At 41.4% G+C, this 20,062-nt stretch overlaps 2 protein-coding genes across 4 annotated transcripts in view; one reads left to right on the top strand and one right to left on the bottom strand.

The window, feature by feature from the left end:
- The window catches only part of ZMYND12 (zinc finger MYND-type containing 12), a 36,351-nt gene extending 32,855 nt beyond the window's left edge, over positions 1-3,496 (top strand). For both annotated transcript variants that reach the window (XM_033921818.1, XM_033921817.1), the window contains exon 8: positions 1,254-3,496. In XM_033921818.1, coding sequence (XP_033777709.1) covers positions 1,254-1,373 — 120 coding nt within the window. In that variant the 3' untranslated portion in view covers positions 1,374-3,496. The remainder of the gene's footprint in view (positions 1-1,253) is intronic.
- A 767-nt stretch (positions 3,497-4,263) lies between these two features.
- Positions 4,264-19,803, bottom strand: LDLRAD2 (low density lipoprotein receptor class A domain containing 2). Of its 2 annotated transcripts, XM_033921815.1 has the most exons (5): positions 19,454-19,803; positions 11,819-12,295; positions 10,242-10,391; positions 6,063-6,218; positions 4,264-4,912 (listed from the first exon to the last, which is right to left on the bottom strand). In XM_033921815.1, the coding sequence occupies exons 1-5, from the start codon at positions 19,545-19,547 to the stop codon at positions 4,665-4,667; spliced, it is 1,125 nt and encodes a 374-aa protein (XP_033777706.1). In that variant the 5' UTR covers positions 19,548-19,803; the 3' UTR covers positions 4,264-4,664. The 2 variants fall into 2 exon arrangements, with proteins under 2 accessions (XP_033777706.1, XP_033777707.1); XM_033921816.1 differs by lacking the exon at positions 10,242-10,391.
- Positions 19,804-20,062: the final 259 nt, after the last annotated feature.

Below are 20,062 nucleotides of genomic sequence, written 5' to 3'. Positions count from 1 at the left end.
TAGGACAAGGAAGGATGAATGGACAGTGTAGACAAAGTGGACACAGTTGACAATTTAAAGGAGAGTTTCACGTCTAGGAAGATGGTGCAAATACCTTGTCCTGAAAAGGCAAGATGGTTATTCACTGCTGAGGGAGAAGATGGTTTGTGGGCAAGGGACATATGTGGCCTCGCATGGCATGAAGATGTGATTGCAGTGAGGTCCAGTGAAGAAGCTGGATGAGCATTTGGGAACCTCAGAAGACTGGATAGGATGTAGAGAAGGATGTTCCATTAGAGACCTGTTGTGACTGCCCAGTGTGATAGGAAGAAATCCATTGCAATTCAGTTTTTAGGCCAAAATAATGTTGTTGTTGGAGAAGAAAACTATGAATATAAGCTGCTGATTAAATCTAAGGCCATTCTGATAAACTAAGTTGCAGTGGTCCAAGGTTGTTCTGATTTCATTGATTTAAGACAATTCATTGGCTGTATCAAAAGTCTTCTTGGCTGGGGTGATGGGCCAGAGATTTATCAAGGAAGGTAGTGAGTTGGTCCAAAACAGCTTTTTCGAGATTAGAAATCTGATAACGCACAAGGATATCCATACTGGGTCAGATCAATGATCTATCTAGCTCGGCATCCTGTTTCTATAGTAGGTCACAAGTACCTGAAAGAAACCCAAATAGTAGCAATGCCAGGACAAACAGTGGCTTCCCCATGATAATGGATCAGTTATATTTAAGTCTGTCGTTGTCAGCATAGGAGTGATTATAGCATGTTTTCATTCTAGAGCTGTGGCTTTGAATGAGGCTGCCTCTCAGAAGGGGTCAGAGATCAAGGGGATCAGAGAGAAGAGGGCCAGGGTGTTATGAGTTTAAGGTCTCTAATGTATGCCATGCCCCAATTTTGCTTTTGAAGCCTAAAGATTTTGCTCTGGTTCTAATTAATAGCTACTGACTTAAGGTGTTGCTTAGTAGTTTGTTGGGTTGGAAATTGCTCGGACTCGCTGTACTGTATCTTAAGCAAACATCCTGAGCCACATCAATTTGAATACATTAATCTTGGGTCGCGTTTTCATGCTTTAAAACAGATAGGCTAACTTGGATGACACTTTGGGTAGGCTTTGTTGAGCTCCTTAATTTTGTAGAAGAGATGCCTGCTTTACTTTGGCAGCCTATTGTCCAATTTATTATGCCAAATACCAAGTATTATTTCATAAAATACTGATTAGTGTTTCTTGCTAACTTATTTTTTCTCTAACTTTTATTGTAGGCTCGTGAATTTGGGAAGAGAATACTTCGACTCAACAAACAGTTCCCAGACCAAGAGCTACCTGAAATCCTTCCTAGTTTACTAGAATGGATTGAACTCAAACTTTTAGCATCCAAATAAGTTATTTATCTGTTCACATACTCATTGTAATGCACGGTAGTGTTTTAACAGTATGCTGTTGGTATTCAGAGGGACTGAGTTGGCGAAGCATCAGTTTAGCCAATTACATCAGTCTTTGAAATCTGGCCAGGATAATGAGTTAAAATTAGCCCACCTAAATGTCACTAAGCAGCTAAATTTAGCTGATCAAATTCTGGATAGGCCCAGGGGTAAAATTAAATAGCTGGTGAGTTTTTCAGCATTAGCTGCCCCACTCGGCTGGACAAATTAGGTATTAAAAAAACAGCTTAAACCCTGACCAGCCATATTTCTTTCCTGTGTGGGCCAAAAGAAAAAAAGTGTCCAACTACCCAAATCTTGCCTCCCCATCCTCTTTTCACTTTTTGTATTATCTTTGAAGGAGATTGAGGATGGAGTGCTAAACAAATGAATACTGAGTGCCTGTAGCTGTCAGCAATACTGTCACTTGGAATTCAGGCAGGAGGTTGGACCCTCTCCACATCCCACTTGGCTTGGAAAGGTTTGGAAAAGATAAATCAGTGGGAGTAGGAAGTCTGGCCTACTTGGGTTTGTAACAGACAGAGAAAGGAACTGGTTTGCCTCTTCTGGGCAAAGGATGGGGAAATTGGGGTGGGGTAAACTTTAAAAAAAAAAAGAAAGAAAAGGGAATGAGGAATTAGAATGGGTACCACAGGACAAAACTTGCATTTTAGTTAGGAGAGCTAAGGAGACCCACTGCATATACAGCACACAGTAGAGCAGACAAGAAGAATGGCTGGTGTTTAATCTTTGTAAAGGATTCAGCTATTAGCTAACCAGTTGAAATTAGCTGCAGAATCTCGCTTTTTGTATAGCCAGTCAAATTATTGCCAGCTGAAAACATAGAACTCTTACTAAGCTGCGTTAAACGGGGCAATTCTCTACTGGTCGCCTAAAGTATTTGCACTAAGCACGAGGTCTGCAAAGGCAATTGTGTGCATAATTGCTGCTCTGGAAGAGGAGCATAAAGTCTGCATTTCTGCACTTAACAATTGGTGCCAAGTGAAAGGCTGGAAATGCTAAGGATTTCTGCACTAAGGTTGTAGAATCTGACAGTGCAGTAACACACATGTGCCAGTTCATGCCTAATTTATCAATTAAGTTACACATGTTCTATAACTTGCATGCGCACAATGAGGGATTCGTGTGCAAATTAGCACACGCTTGGGCCAAGTTAACACGGCAGCTTGACATAATGCACAGTAATTCCTGAGACCTAACCAACGCAAAATTGGAAGAGGATAACACGTCGACATCTGACGCATGGGTCAGTGGTGCATACTAATGGTTAATGCAGCAGATAACACTGAGACAGAATTAGATGCATCGATGTTGTGTATTTTCTGCGGTAACCTTATGGCACGATTCTGGGAATGCCTCCATCAGTCTAGGTAGAGGCTGTGTCGTTAACTGTTTGGCAATTTTGGCCCTTAAATCACACATTATCTGCAAAAAACTCAAGCATTTTAGTAAAAGAGACCCTCAGTCACGGTGGATATCCTGAAAACCTGACTAGCAAGGGGGGACTCCAGGATCAAGTTGAGAAAAAGTTAGACCACCTTTTTGTGACTTAAGTAACATCCAAATTCACACCCTCTTGCAATTTAGAAGAACTACAGAAAAAACATCTCAAATCTGAGTTACAAAAATTACAACTTTCGGGCATCTATCTTTTTTGATAATGAGCCCCCTGGTTATTAATAAATAGGGGTTAATGGTACAATAACCCATCTTAACAGTAGCCCACATTGTTAATTCTCATGACTTTAAGAGCATAGTTAGTAAAAAGGGGCTTATGTTATTTAATATTAGCAAATTTTGGCCCCCTTCTATTATGCCGCATTAGGGTGTTTTTTTGGTTTTTTTTTCCACTTCTTTATTATTTTCAATACTTACAACAAGTGTAACAGTAAATATAACATTTTATACTCAAATATCACACTTACTATTCTTGTAATATCCATTTCAGAATTAATCCCCCCTCCCCCCTAAACAATCACAATGCCCTTACATAAAATATCTATAATCATCCATATCAATTATTCAAAATTCATTAACCTATCATCCCCCCACCTCCCCACTCCGAGATGTGCATATTTAAAGGGGAAAACACTATTTAAACATTACAATATCTTGCTCTAAAGATTTCCTATGAGTGTCAGAGCTTTTACCGCAGCAGCTGGCGATAAAAAATCCTAAAGCGGCTTAATAAAAGGGGCCTTAACCCTTCTCTAGAACTGTAGCTTGTTTGCTTCAAGACTGACATTGGTTTAAGAAAAGGAGATGAAATATATTGTTTGTATTTTAATTTGTAAATCCATTGGAAATAAACACGGAGATTTTCAGAGAATATGGTGGGCTCTTTTGAGATGCAAAAGGGTCTGGATAGTAATCTATTCATGATACAAAATCCTAATCAGTAGCATCAGGAGAAATGAGTGACTTTGTGGCTGGCTGTTGAGTAGGTAACATATGCTTTAGCTTTTGTTTATATTCTGGTAGATCCTCTATTGTACTAGATATATAACAACACAAAATCTGTCCCCAGTCCAGCCCCTAGCCCCTCTCCCACCATGCAGGTCTCATGGCATTAGGGTGATGTACTGGAGCTGGCTTCTAAGTGCTTCCTGCACAGTCAGTCCGCTTCTCTTGCAGGTTTTCTACCACACGAAAACAGAAAAGAGTACTCAGCGTTAGGATGAATAAAAAGATAAAATTCATCTAAACCAGGGCTGCCAAAGTCCGGTCCTCGAGATCTACTGGCAAGCCAGGTTTTCAGGATATCCACAATGAATATGCATGAGAGAGAGATTTGCATACCAAGAAGGCAGTGCAGGCAAATCTCTCTCATGCATATTCATTGTGGATATCCTGAAAACCTGGCCTGCCAGTAGATCTCGAGGACCGGACTTGGGCAGCCCTGATCTAAACTCTCTACTAGGTTTGGCCACACAGTCAACAGCAGCAGATAAAAGTACTCTTGTCTTGATTAGTTGTAATTGACTGGGAGCTGCGTGTTTGATAGAAAATCCATCGAGTATGGGAAGACTAAAGTGAGGTAGTGGTTTCTAGTTCTCCTCCGATTGGCATCTCACCAGCCCATGAATCAACATTCAACCTCCACCCCAAAAATACAACAGAAGGTGTCCATTTCTCCAGAGTCAGAATCCACGTGGATATTGCTGAAATAGGGGGTGAATATTGGTTTTGCTTATTTTATTAAAAGAAAATACGAGGGCAAGAAGACTTGCATCACATCGGTGTACTGGGTGGATTTTGGGGTGTCACTTTGCCTGGGCGGTTCTTGCCCTTGCAATAGCAGCTGCGGGTGCAAAGGTTGCAGGAGGCACAGAAAGAGTTGCAGCAGGGGCAGAAGCGGCAAGCACTAACCCTCCAGATAAACCAGCCTGGGGACCAGCAGCACCAGAAGAGAAGGGCCACTCCGACACTTAGCCCCAGAATGATGTAAAGGACCAGAAAAGAGACGTATGTTCTCTTATCTGCAAAGGAAACAATAGCCAGTTTTATCATACTTAGCAGGCAGGATGTACATACCATTCAATGTGATATTGTTTCTTATATTCCACAAGTTCCAAAAACGATTCAGCGCAGATTGCAAAACAATTAGCTCTCATAGTAGGGAACTACACTTAAAAACACTTAACAATATGACACTACTTCAGCAAACAATAACAAACTATTATTAATATTGACAGGGGTCGCCATGCAACAAATAACTCAAAATTGGAAGGATTATTCCAAATTAAACTATACATTTTGGTGGAATTCAGTCTGTCATATATACAAAATGGAAAAAAACAATAGCATTACAACAGGGAAATATTCATAATTTTAAGAAAATTTGGGAACCATTGACCCGCTATTCCAATGATCAGATTTCATAGCACATTAGTAATAGTTATATTAGCGTGGGGAGGGGAATGTATATTATGTGGAAATAAGAAATGAAAAAAGGGGAGGGTTATATTTTATATGATAAGATGAATTATTTAGAATCATAATTTTTCATGCATTAATTTAAGCTTTATGTACAATTAAATTATTGTAAGAATGAAAAATTTATAAATAAAATATTTAAAAAAAACAATATGACACTACTAAGAAACATGATTAAAGAGGTAAGTTTTCAGCATCTTTCAAAAGCAACTCTGTGACTCTAATTGTCTTAATGGAAGAAGCAAACTATTTCAAGTTTTAGGCCCTCAGCATGCAAAAGTCTGTTCTAACAAATGTATTTGACTTATATGATGGGCAACAGGGAAATTCAATTTGAAGCATCGTAAACTTCTAGCAGAGGTCAAAGAACTTAGAAAATTCAAAGCATGGATCAGTCCATAAGAATTAGAACCCTGAATAGCCTTATGGATCAGACAGGCCATCTTAAACTGAACTCTCCTCATAATCGTAAGAATTGTCATACTAGGTCACACCAAAGGACAACTAAGCCCAGCATCCTGGAGATCACATCCAGTTTCAGGGCCTGGCTTTTGTACTGGAGGACAAAATTTGAGCCTGAGCGTAGCACCATTTTATGGCTTTACTTCTTTGAAAACACCTTAGAACTTGTTACAGTTCCAGGTGAACTGAGGGAGCTGCCCTGGCAGGCCAGAGGATGTAACTGTACCATACCCGTTAATGATCCATGTTGCAGGATGGCATCTGGAGAGCGAGGAAAGATCCTGTCTGCTGATCCACAGCTCATGTTTAGAAACCGCACACCCTGAGTAGTTGAGTTGGCAGCAGCAGTGGTCAATGTTTTCTCTGGTATTTCTGTGGACAAAGGTTCTGTGAGCAAGAAAAGAATAATTCTAGTTAATTTTTACTTGGTAGTGTCATCCATTCACAATGCTGTACAAGATATATCACATAGTATTATGTGATACATAACCGTCATGAGACTATGAGAACTGTGGAAAATAAAGAAGTGATCGATCACATTGGACATCTTCACTCTGATGAAAATCTGATAAGAGAGAAAACCATCAGAACAGCATTGACCAAAGAGGTGTCATTCCTGAGAGATTACTCTGTGAATCAGACGGAGAGGGGAAAAAAAAGTCATAAAAATCAAGAAACACAGTCTGAGATCAAGAAAATATAGAAGAAAGAGGGCCTGATTAAAAGGAATTGGGAAGGAAGGCAAGTCCTGGCCAGATTTCTACAGTCTGTGTTCCAAAAATGGCAAAGGTGAGTCAAGATCAAGTATGTATTTAATCTCTCATTTCTATCATATGCTATGAGTGCGGATGTTGTGCACAGGGGACAGGAAGACATCTTAAAATTAGCAAATAAAACCTTGCGAGTTAGCAGCATTGTTAGTTTAATCATGAAATGATAAGGAATGTGATTATGTTGTGCACAAAATACACAAACACTTCCAGGGTTGTATCATATATAACTGCCTTTTTGTTACAGCAAATCGCTGACTGCCCTGTTTGTGATGCCAGTGTTTAATCATGATGAGCAAACTTGATGGACATCATTTACTATGGTACCTGGATAGGTTGTTTAGACATAAAACATCTATTGAACTCCAGAAAGAAGCCCTCTTTGCCCAATTAAAGTACAAGGGTGAGATAATATTCCACATGGCCTGACTTAGGAATGAAGGCCCATTTTCTGTAACCAGCACCTTAACTTAGGTGCCTAAATTAAATGTCAAAGCTATTTTAAAATGAGTAAAAATAGGAGAATTGTTTTCTTGCAGCATACATGAGTGGGGATCTCTTGAGTCCAAGTTTCCAGCTATCTTGGCATCTGTTGGGCTTGCTTCGAGTTGCTGAAGCTACCAGGCAAAACTAAGGTTGCCTCCCAGGGACATTATAGGGGGCCTTGCGGAACTCTACAAGAGACCTGCACTCCTGTGGCACATGGTTGGAGGGGCGTGCCCTAAGGGGCATGCTCTGCCCCATGGGAGTCCCTTAAAGCTCTGGGGAACAAGGGGGAATAAAGATAAAAGTATTCTTTATTTAAGTAGATTGATCAGAAAACGTAAGGCCCCATGGACCATCATTTTGCACCAGCAAGTAATTTGAATTTTAGTAAAAAATCAAGATTATTCACCAACAGAGGTCTCATTGCCCCTCCGGAGCATATTCCTCCCCCTCTTCCTCCAATACCTTGTGATAAGAGGGCCTTATTAAAAGGTCCTGTATCAGAGACTGGATCTTTGAAGGTACAAAGATCCACAAAGCTAAGTTTTACTAAAATACCTCAAATAGTGATTTTGTTAGATCCTTCATTGAATGACCCAGTGTCTGAAGAAAAGCAAGATGTTGCCCTTAAAGATTTGTGGGATATTAATGAAAGGATGGAGGGGATGTTAAGATCAGTTATTTCTCAGAATAAGGCTTTCTTATAAGAAGTGGTCGAAAAGTTTGAAACGTTGCAGCATGGTTGAATCCCAGGTGTTAGCTCTATAGGCTGTTTCAGCCTCTGCAGTAAAAGACTTGTAATATACATTTTAAAATGGAAATGTTTGAGAATGCAGATAGAGCTAGAATTCTGAGATTTATTCATTTTCCTATTATATATTTACTTTCAGCTGAGATCCTATTGAGGAAATGCCTGAAAAGAAAGTTCTAGGTGTGGAAAATGCTGCTACTATGACTTTTTTTGAAATGTTATATTCCTGATAAGAAAATGCTCCCAGATGATCGTCTGGTCTTCAGAATTAGATCTTTTACTGCTTTTGTAGTGGATTCTCAAGACAACTTGTTTTAATGAAGGTGATAAATCTTTGATCATTAAGTTATACTTTAAAAAGAAAGACCAGACTTTCGGTGGAGCTAAGGTAGCCAGATGTAGCCAGAGCCACCTAATTAAGGCAGATGCTAACGTCCATAGCACACATTAGCATTTAGCACACGTGTGACTTAGTAAAAGGACCCCTAGAACTCTGAGAATAAATTATCTTGACAAAAGAATATTTAAGCAATTGAAATGCTGATAAAGACCATTGGGAAGCTATATCCGAACATCTTGTTCCTTATATTAATTTCTATTTTTTTTTTTTTTTTTTAATCTATTCATTTTCAAATATTACAATAAGTGTATAATAGTCAATCAGAAAAATTTTAACTAATCACTTGACAAACTTACTTATACTCCTTCATTTCTTTAAGCTATTGAAGACAACTCCATTGACGGGGGCTCTTTGGTATTTCTTTAAATTGGGTTTTCTTTGTATAATTGAAATGATTACCATTTTTCTTATAAGCTTTTTGGATTGTATGTCACAACTTGAAAAATTCAATTAAAAAAATGAGTAAAAAAGTTTATTTTTGTTTTTAAATTCTTTATTCATTTTTAAATCTTACAAATAATGTAGCCGCCTACATCACTTCATGCATCTCCCTCTGCCTGCTTCAGGATCTACGGGGCAAATTCTATAAACGGCATCCCGATTGTAGGCAGTAGTAAACATCCTATTGCTGTCCAACCAGCCAATCAGGATACATGTTTTTATAAAAAAAAAATTTAAACACCCCAAGACATGCAACCTACATTGTAGGCATTTTTGTAAGCCTAGGATTAGAAAATCTGGCAACCCTAAATAAGGTTAATGTTTAAAAATTACCAAATCAAAGCAATTCTATCACACTCCAAAGGTGATGAAAGCTAAGCATGAACATAGTACTGTGGGAAGAGAATGATGGTCTCCAGTTCAAGGGTCTACTAGACTTATGATGCTTTACAGTCAATAGGGGGTGATTTACCATCAACACCTTTTCTCATATCAAGCGGGGTAAGGATTTGGAACATCTGATAATGTCCTCTAATTCCTATGAAGAATTTAGGAGAAATTTAAAAACATATTTATTCTCCAAATACTTGGGTAATTAATTTGCATACACATGGATATTAAAATTTCAGTAACTTGTTTTGTTTAGTTGTAATTATCTGGTCATTTAATCTTGATTTTATTCAGTTGTATATCTTTTTAGTAAACTTTTGTTAACCGCATAGAACTTCATGGTCCTGCGGTATATAAGCTGATTGTTATGTTATTTAAGCCATTTTGTCTTCTGAGGCTGCACCACTCGGGACTAGGCTTACCAGATTTTCTCAAGCTAAAACCCAGATATGTGGCCCCGCCCTGCCCTGCCCCATTCCATCCCAGCCCCATGCTGCTCTGCCTAAGGCATGCCTCGTTCCACCCTAGCCCTGCCCCCAAAGCTCAAGCTCTAAGCTGCATCTGGAGAACCTCCAAACATGCATAGATGTGATGCAGTAACATCACACCTATGCATGTAAGAGTGGATAACATAGCTGGCTTTAAGAAAGATTTGGACAAGTTCCTGGAGGAAAAGTCCATAGTCTGTTATTGAGAAAGATATAGGGGAAGCCACTGCTTGCCCTGGATCGGTACTATGGAATGGTACTACTGTTTGGGGGTTCTAGAATCTTGCTATTCTATGAGATTCTGCATGGAATCTTGATCCTCTTTGGGGTTCTAGAATCTTTTCTTAGTCTTTGAGATTCTGGAATATTGGATTTTGGCCAAGTACTAGGGACCTAGATTGGCCACCGTGAGAACGGGCTACTGGGCTTGACGGACCATTAGTCTGACCCAGAAAGTCTATTCTTATGTTCTTATGCTCAGAGGCCCTCCAGACATGGCCCCAAATTTGAAAACCCAGACAAACTGCTGCTTTTTAAAAATCCATCTGGACACCCAGACAGTCCTTAAAAAAGAGGACATGTCCGGGTAACCCTACTTGGGACAGCCCTTACTGTTCCACATAGCCTGTTTAAGCTTCCTAAGATCCCCAGGATCACCATACACTGTGACATGTTCACACTGACCTTTACACTGGGCCGGAGGCTGAGCAGACTGATCTGTCCCGTCTCCGCAGTTATCAATGCCTTTGTTGTCACACACGAGGCTCATGGGGATACATTTGCCATTCTGACAGTGGAAATAGGGCTCATCGCTGCATTCTGAATAGTTAAATCCTACAATTATCATTAGTATATTAGAAATACACTTGAGATAGGATCCTCCAAAACATTTATTATAGATAAAGCTATTTTTATGGTCTCAACCCTTTGCCTCCTCAATGGCAGCTATGAGTGGAATAGTGGGAGCAGTTGTATTAATTTCACAAAGGATGCAGCATCCCTGCCACAGGAATAGGCTGTATAATGGAGCAACATTATACCGAGAGGAGGTGGCAGTGAGTGACTTCTGCCAGCAGAGGGCATCATGTGAAACTAATTACAGTCATTCTGAGCTTGCAGAAGACAGACACAGCCTTCCTTTTCTCTTCATACAAGAGACAGAGACAGCAGAGATCTACAAAAAAATAACATCTTTTCTGCATGGTCCTCTGTCACATCTGAACACTCAGGAGGAAGCTTTAAAGAACTGGGGACTTTTTACTGGGAGGGCTTCAAAGGAGAGCATCAAGCAAGACCACTAAAGAGGTTGTGAGTTACTATCTTAACTGGGACTTGCAGGAAAGACAGGGAATGACTGAGAGGGCCAGTTATTGGCACTGCTACTATTGCTAATAATCATTTCTATACATCAAAACATAGAAGAAACAGTCCCTGCTCAATAGAGCTTACAGTCTAATCAAGGCAGACAAACTGGACAAGAAGATGCATCAATACACTGCTCAGGAGGGGGAATTACAGAGGGAATGATAAGACAGATATTAGCAGGTGGGTTGGAGTTTGGAATTGAAAGCAGCTACAAAGAAGTGATCTTTGAGTCTAGATTTGAAGACTGCCAGAGACGGAGCTTGACATATTGAATCGGGCAGCTTGTTCCATGCATACGGTGCAGCAAAGTAAAAGGGACAGAATTGGGAGTTGGCCATAGAGGAGAAGGGTTCAGATAAGTGTCTAATTAGTGCCTACTTGTGGCTCACTGTGTAGAATTAGGGGGATACTGTATATTCTGGATGTGGAATGTGTAGATGTGAATCACTTGATTACTCTTTCCAAAAATACTAGGGCTAGGGGGCATGTGATGAAGATACTGTGGTAGATTCAAAACAAATTGGAGAAAATATTTTGTCACTCAACATGCAATTAACTCTGGAATTTGTTGCCAGAGAATGTTGTAACAGCAGTTAGTTTAGCAGGGTTTATAAAATTGGATAACTTCCTAAAAGAAACATGTGTAAGCAGTTATTAAAATGGACTTGGGGAAATCCACTGCTTATTCCTAGGATAAGCAGCATAAAATCTGATTTTCTCCTTCGGATCTCACTAGGTACTTGGGACATGGGTTGGCCACTGTTGACAAAAGAATACTAGGCTTGATAGACCTGTAGTCTGTCCCAGTACTGGCAACTCTTATGTTCTTATGATATTGGCTACCTGCATTGATCCCTGAGCATTCTAGGTATAGCAGATAACATCTGTTTTTTTACCTAAGCGAAATGAAGTGAAGTCGCCAACAAAGTCCACCCTGGGCTGCTGTCCTCTGGTCACCAGCCGAAGGGTCAGGTAGTTGCCTGTGGATAAGATAGGTCTAGGGATGCTTTTGCCACATAGAGGAGACCCCAAGGGCAGGGCATTTCTTCCTTTACCATCATAAAACTGCACATAGGATCCGGCATTGCAGGGGTCCTCAGCATCCCACTCCCTGCCATGAGCCACCTTAACCCGGGCATCTGATTTGATGTTCCCTGGAGGTTCTACGGTGGTGGTGGTAGACATACGCAGTAAGCTGTATACCAGAAAGAAACGGAACTGGAACTGGATTTTATCCTTTAGTGAGGAAGCCTGCATGGTCAGCTGGCAGTCCGTCCCTATGGTGACAAAGTAGTATTTACGAGACTCTTTGTGGGAATTTACAATCATCCCCTTGCTTTCGATGGTCTGTCCACAGAAATCCACCAAATTAACTAAAGATGAAGAGAGAAATTTGTTAGCACTGCCTCAGGAAAATATGTCACATTGTCATTTTCTACATCACTCTGGTATCTATTAGAAAGAAAAATTTACCGTTGCAGAGAATGCCATCTCTCTTTCTCAGAATATACAAAAATGGGAGAAATTCAATACACAACCAAAACCATAGAGAATTACACAGAGACAAATTTATCCCTGTCCCGCAGAATCTGTCTCCATCCCCATCCCTTCCCCGTGACTTCGGTCCAAGCCTGGAACACTTATGATTTTAAAGGTCTTCAACAGGGATAGGACTTGCGGGGATGGAGATAGATCGCACGGGGATGGGGATGCTGGACTGGTGCACGCTGCTTGGGATGACTTGTAAAGAATACTATTTTATTTATTGTTTTATTTTTTTAATATTGTATTCTATACTGCCCTTTTCCCTAATGTATTCATGTCTAGTAGTATTTTATGTGATGTATGTGGATTTTATTATTTTTGTTCGATTTGTTATTTGTTGTAAATCGCATCGAAATATGATTTTGCGATCAAATCACAGAATTTATGAAACTTGAAACACACATTTCACACCTAATTTTCAGTGTGAGCACTTACTCCTGCCAAATGCTTGTATCCAACTTAAGGTGGTTAGGCATGTAAATTAGGGTGATCAGGTTACCCATTCCAGAAGAGAGACTTTTTGACCAGTCCTGGATTTCTGCCAACCTGGTGCATTATGGGACCTGCAGCAGTGATTTCAATGGAGAGCATCACGGACTACAAATATTACACTGCTTTGGGATGTAATTTTAAAACCAGGACTGGCCAAAAAGTCTCCCTTCTGGAATGGGTAGCCTGGTGCAGAGGGAGAGGTATGGCCAAGAGGAAAAAGGAAGTATTGATGTCCCTGTATATTACTCTGGTGAGACCCCATTTAGAATACTGTGTACAATTCTGGAGGCCGCACCTTCAAAAAGTTATAAAAAGGATGGAGTCAGTCCAGAGGAAGGCTACTAAAATGGTCAGTGTTCTTTGGCATATGGTGCATGTTTACTTTAGAGCAGGGGTCTTCAAAGTCCCTCCTTGAGGGCCGCAATCCAGTTGGGTTTTCAGGATTTCCCCAATGAATATGCATGAGATCTATGTGCATGCACTGCTTTCAATGCATATTCATTGCGGAAATCCTGAAAACCCAACCGGATTGCGGCTCTCGAGGACCGGAGTTATCCACCCCTGCTTTAACCCAGGGGTCTCAAAGTCCCTCCTTGAGGGCCGCAATCCAGTCGGGTTTTCAGGATTTCACCAATGAATATGCAGGAGATCTATGTGCATGCACTGCTTTCAATGCATATTCATTAGGGAAATCCTGAAAACCTGACTGGATTGCGGCCCGCAAGGAGGGACTTTGAAGACCCCTGCTTTAGAGGAAAGGCAGGAGAGGGGGGAGATATGACAGAGACATAAATGCCCACGAGGTGAGTCTCTTTCATTTGAAAGGAAGCTCTGGAATGAGAGGGCATAGGATGAAGTTAAGAGGTGACAGGCTCAGAAGTAATTTAAGGAAATACTTTTTTACGGAAAGATGCATGGAATAGACTCCGGGCAGAGGTGGTGGAGACAAAGACTGTGTCTGAATTAAAGACAGTGTGGGACAGGTATGTAGGATCTCTAGTGGATGCTGCAGATGGACAGACTGGATGGGCCATTTGGCCTTTATCTGCTGTCATGTTTCAGTTTCTCTGTTTAACCATGCCATCTACTATCCCCTCCTCTCCCTTAGAGATCCAACATACTTGTCCCAAGCTTTCTTGAATTCAGATACCAAATAATATGGTGATTTATATCTCTTAAACATTTATTAGCTAAGTTTCCAGGGCCTTTGGAATGCTGGAATCCTACTCCATGTCTAAGAATTCACATTTTTCTCTGTCTCACTAACGTTTTCACCACATCCTACCAACACAATTCTAAAGTGGTGGACTTAGAAAAAAAAAAATAAATAAATAAATAAAAGAAGTTAAAATGTTAACTCGCCTTTTCTTTCAGGAATAAATGGTACACATAAAAACCCTGATCAAAATACCAAGTCTTGTACTGAATCTAATCATGTGCTGCAAAACCCTTTCAATGCTTCCAGTGCTGTTGCTACATGTTATCTGTGAAACAGGAAACCTGTGGTTTAACTACACAACCTTCAGAGCTAAAATAATTACAAAAAATAATCAGATAAATCTAATCTAGAGCGCCAGCTTTGCATCTTCCTGTGAACATAAGAATATCCTTACTGGGTCAGCCCAATGGTTCATCAAGCACAGTAGCTCATTCTCACAGCAGCCAATCCAGGTCGCTAGTATCTGGCCAAAACCCAAGGAGCAGCAACATTCCAGAATCCCAAAGAGTAACAAAAGATTCTAGAACCCCAAAGAGGATCAAGATTCCATGCAGAATCTCAAAGAACAGCAAGATTCCAGAACCCCAAAGAGTAGCAACGTTCCATGCTACTGATCCAGGGCATAGTTTCAAAGATGCAAGGTACAGGGTGAAGTGTAACAAACAAAATGGAAACCAGAAAGAGGATTGGATATAATAAAACAAACTGGCTTCAATAGAAGAAAAGGAGTGATTGAGAAGTGACCCAATTAGGCTTGAAAAACTGCTCAGAAATATGAAACTCTGAAGGGAAGGCTGTTAAACCTCCCTTGGAGATGAGTTCACCTTCCAGTCACTGCAAACTTAACAAGTTTATGGGCACACTCAAACACTCCAAAGATGTTTGAAAAAAACAAAGTTTCAAAGTCTTTCTGTTTTATGCAAGAAATGTCTTCATTTGGTAAAAGTTAAAACTGCCACCACTGAGTTACTTAGCTCTGTTTATTGTCTTTGGGGGTCCCAACGTGGCCCCGTTTCGAAACGGGGCCACGTTGGGACCCCCAAAGAGTGAAAAATTGGTCCACTTGTACCGTTCTACTCCACTCGGGATTTTGTAGACTTCAATCCTATCTCCCCTCAGCCGTCTCTTTTCCAAGCTGAAGAGCCCTAACCTTTTTAGACTTTCCTCATATGAAATGGCCAGGGTTGGTGATATACCTGAGGGACCCAGAGAATAAATATGGAGGTAAGCCCACAATCCTGCCAATTCACTGTGCCTTCTTCAGCTTTAGGCAGGCCCCGGGGCTCCTTGTGGCAAGAGGGCCCAGGGCAGTTGCCCAGTTTGCTTTCCCTGAAAAGCAGTCCTGAAAATGGTTCCGATTCATGTGAGTTTATTACAGGTGCCATTTTGTCCAAATTAGAGAGAATGCAAGATGCTGGTTTTATCCCATATTTTTCTCTTACTTAATTCTTCTCCATTTCACAGAGGATGGACCAGGGTACGAGTAACTTTTTGTGGGCCTTAGGCAAACAAGCACTTTGGGTACCACACTGTAGTATAAATTTCTCACAAAAGGGGGGGGGGGCATGTCTCACGGCACAGAAAACCAAATAGAGGGAAGCATCGGGTGATGAATACCTACTAGACAGTGATTCCGCATAGGGAGGGGTACTGCCAGTAGGAAAAAGGAGGTATTGATGCCCCTATATAAGGCTCTAGTGTAGTAGTCTCAAACTCGTGGCCCACCAGGTAGCATTTTGAGGCCCTCGGTATGTTTATCATAATCACAAAAGTAAAATAAAACAGTTTCTTGATCACATGTCTCTTTAGCTATAAATGACAATATTAATATTAAGACTTAGCCAAAAGGAAAGATTTATAAACTATAAAGAGTTTTACCTCATGCAAAATTGTCATTTCTTTAATAAGACATTAACTATTTTTTTCTGAGGCCCTCAAGTACCCACAAATCCCAAATGTGGCTCTGCAAAGGATTGGAGTTGGAGACCACTGCTCTAGTGAGACCTCATTTAGAATATTGTGTACAATTCTGGAGGCCGCACCTTCAAAAAGATATCAAAAGGATAGAGTCGGTCCAGAGGAAGGCTACTAAAATGCTGTGTGGTCTTCGTCATAAGACGTATGGGGACAGACTTAAAGATCTCAGTCTGTATACTTTGGAGGAAAGGCGGGAGAGGGAAGATATGATAGAGACGTTTAAATACCTATGTAATATAAATGTACATGAGTCGAGTCTCTTTCATTGGAATGAGAGGGCATAGGATGAAGTTAAGAGGTGATAAGCTCCGGAGTAGTCTAAGGAAATACTTTTTTACAGAAAGGGTGGTAGATGCACGGAACAGTCTCCTAGAAGAGGTGGTGGAAACAGAGACCGTGTCTGAATTCAAGAAAGCCTGGAATAGGCTCGTGGGATCTCTCAGAGAGAGAAAGAGATAATAGTTCCTGCGGATGGGCAGACAGGATGGGCCATTTGGCCTTTATCTGCCTTCATGTTTCTATGTTTCAAAATGGAAAATAGAGATTATTTATTTCAACGCTTCTGTCCCACTATTTCTGAGATCAACACAGTTAACAACTCTGGCAAATTAAACAATCAGGCCCTGATGCTCAAAAGCTTTCTTTGCTAGTAAAATTCGAGAACCCTATGCAAATGAATTAAAAGGAGCTCATTAGTATTCTTTGCGATGTACTAAACAGAACGCCCTCCCTTTTACGGAAATTTTTCCATAGCTTTTCTGCATAATAATAATAATTTATTTTCTTATCTACCGCCCAACCAATAGTTCTGGGCGGTTCACAACAGGAAAATACTGAAACATTTCAGCACATGGTACAGTTTCATAGAACATACTATCTATATACAATCTAAAATTATATAATAAAAGTAATACAATTGTTAAAAACATTCAAGTACAATATTCAAAATTATTAAAAAATTAAAACAGCAACTCCCCTCTATAAAAAAAAACCACCCTGCATCTAGCAGCTCTTCTCTTTCTCTCTGCCTAGCTGATGGTGGCTTTGGAGCCACAATCAGCTCAGTGCTGGCAGAGGGGAGAGCATCGGCTGCTGGCTTTGGAGCCGTGATCAGCTGATCAGGGTTTCCCCTGCCAGTGGTGAAGCTGTGAATCAGCTGAGCCTGCAGCCGCCGCTCTCCCCTCGGCTGCCTCTCAGTGTTAAATCAAATTTTAAAAAAATGAGGAAGTTTCAGGTCATTCCTTTTTCATTGGTCGTTCAAGGTGAGCTTCAGGATATTTCTTTGTCCTCAGAGGTGTCACCATCTGAGCAAGATTAAGCTCCTTCTACCACTGTTCAGCCTGCAGTGCAGAGGCTAACTGCTCTTGACATACTAACGGAGATGAGATATGTACATTCGGTTGAGTTGAAATGGAAGAAGGTCAATGTGAATTGCATTTTGTGGCTCAATGAAGCATTCAGAGACCATTATCCTGCAGTTCTTCTAGCTTCCTATTCAAGGTTTCAGTTGGTCTTTTACTGAAAACTAATACCGTCACTCGGAGGGGAAAAAAGCAACTTAAAGGTCAGAGCAAGGAATTAGACATGAGAAAAGAAGATGGTCTTATGTGGCAGAAGCTATAAGAGGAGGGTTACCAGACATCCGAGAAAATCCGGACATGTCCTGTTTTTAGAGGACTGTCCGGGCTCCCGGATGGACTTTCCAAAACCCGGCAAAGCTCCGGCCGCAACTGGAGTGCCTCTGAGCATGCGCAGATTATGTCATACAGATGTGGCTGAAGAGAGGAAGCTTTGTGGGGTGGAACTGAGCGGGGCTGGAGGCGGAAGGGGGGCGGGGTTTCTTGGAGAAAAATAGGTTAACTCTTAACAAGAGGGAAGTGCCAAATCCTCTGGCTGACTAGCAAATCCATGGCTACGTAATAGCGACAAAGCTTCGGGCTCTATTTTCACAGTGAAATGCTCTGAAGGTAAGGCCTAGATGTCCAGGGATCCGGACAGCTTTTCAAAACCCGGCACTTTGTCCAGGTTTTGAAAAGCTTCTGGCAACGAACGACATCGGGACGGCATTCGCGCATGCAACACGGTCTCATCACATCACACCAGCATATATGCGAATGCCGTCCAACGTCGCTCATTGCTCGTGCAGGTTGAGGGGGCGGGGATAGGGGTGGGCCTGGGGGAGCAGAACAAGGTGTGGCTGGTCGGAATGGGGCGGGCCTGGGGACGAGGTCCTTGGTCCGGATTTTCCATTTGGAAACTCTGGTAACCCTAGTAAGGCCAGATCAAGGCCAACTGATGCCCTAAGTACAGCTTAACAATGGTGCTGCTCAGTCTTTGTATTGAATAACTGACAAGACATTAAGGCCCTCAGCTCTGGAATGTTGCTACTCTTTGGGTTTCTGTCTGGTACTTGGGACCTGGGTTGGCCACTGTTGGAAACAGGATACTGGGCTTGATGGACCTTTGGTCTGTCCCAGTATGGCAGCTCTTATGTTCTTCTGCGAGCCAAGTCTAGGCCAATCAAGCCATTGTGACATCACTGATGAGGTTGGCTCTGAGGCATTGGTGGAATGAGGCATTATGACATCACAATCTCAGCTCTGGAATGTTGCTACTCTTTGGGTTTCTGCCAGGTACTTGGGACCTGGGTTGACCACTGTTGGAAACAGGATGCTGGGCTTGATGGACCTTTGGTCTGTCCCAGTAGGGCAGCTCTTATATGAGCCATGTCTAGGCCAATCCAGCCATTGTGACATCACTGCTGAGGTTGGCTCTCTGGCATTGGTGGAATGAGGCATTATGACATCACAATCTCAGCTCTGGAATGTTGCTACTCTTTGGGTTTCTGCCAGGTACTTGGGACCTGGGTTGGAAACAGGATGCTGGGCTTGATGGACCTTTGGTCTGTCCCAGTAGGGCAGCTCTTATATGAGCCATGTCTAGGCCAATCAAGCCATTGTGACATCACTGCTGAGGTTGGCTCTCTGGCATTGGTGGAATGAGGCATTATGACATCACAATCTCAGCTCTGGAATGTTGCTACTCTTCAGGTTTCTGGGTTGGCCACTGGGTGATTTGACAGAACCAATCTGCACTCCCAGCCAAAAGGATGTAGTGAAAAGGAAAGAAACAAGAGATGGAAGCTAGGTCACTTGTTCAGTTTAACTTTGTCAGAATGAACAACCCAAAGGGGAATCTCCCAAACCTGTCAAAATCCACAGTTCAGGTACTTAAATCTTTGAAATATTTATTGTCCTTCCTATGCAACCCCTGAGAAATTCTAAAGCAAATAACATACCTGTGTCTATGGAGTGGACAGTCAGTGTCAAACAGCTGAGCAGGATAAACAGGGTAACCATTAGCTCTAAATGCATCCTTTTGGCTTTGACCATCGTTGTATTCGTGCTACAAAGTGTCTCAAATCCTGCAACCAGGGGAGAGAGCAGGATGTCTTTTTCCCCAGCCTGCAGCAGCTGTGATCCTGTGTAATTAGGAAATCTCCAAGTGAACAAATCTGGACTTCTTTTTTCTACTGCACACTATGAAAACAAAAGAACAGCAACCAGTCTACTTCTTCCACAAGAAACCAATTCAAAGGAAAATGATTTTTTTTTTCCACATTGGGGTCTGTTGGGGATGGGGCAAGCCTCCTTGAGCCCCCCCTCCCTTTGTTCCTAGTTCACCCCCTTTTATAGTCAAAGTTTTGAGGTAGTCATGGAAACTGAGAGTCTGATGGAACAATGGAAGACCAGGAAAGCGCATAGCACCCAATCCGCACCGGAATCTGAAAACCAGGAAGCGGCTGCAAAACTCAATACAAGAAAGGGTTAGATCTGTTACAAGGGTGACCTCAGATTGAGGACACTATGTAAGAAGCACAATGCTATATGAGCATGAAGAAGGCATG

This window comes from Geotrypetes seraphini, chromosome 15, assembly GCF_902459505.1.
Source record: "Geotrypetes seraphini chromosome 15, aGeoSer1.1, whole genome shotgun sequence".
Classification (NCBI taxonomy): domain Eukaryota; kingdom Metazoa; phylum Chordata; class Amphibia; order Gymnophiona; family Dermophiidae; genus Geotrypetes; species Geotrypetes seraphini.
Note: the sequence above shows the minus strand (reverse complement) of the source record. Positions and strands in the feature narration are given on the sequence as shown.

Bases quoted from the DNA above. Each gene is read 5' to 3' on its own strand.
- LDLRAD2 (XM_033921815.1), bottom strand. From the start codon at position 19,547: ATGGTCAAAGCCAAAAGGATGCATTTAGAGCTAATGGTTACCCTGTTT. The intron at 10,392-11,818 runs GTAAAAAAACAG...TGATAATTGTAG, and splicing joins CTTCACTTCATTTCGCTTAG to GATTTAACTATTCAGAATGC. The intron at 4,913-6,062 runs GTATGGTACAGT...TTTCCTTTGCAG, and splicing joins GCAACATGGATCATTAACGG to ATAAGAGAACATACGTCTCT.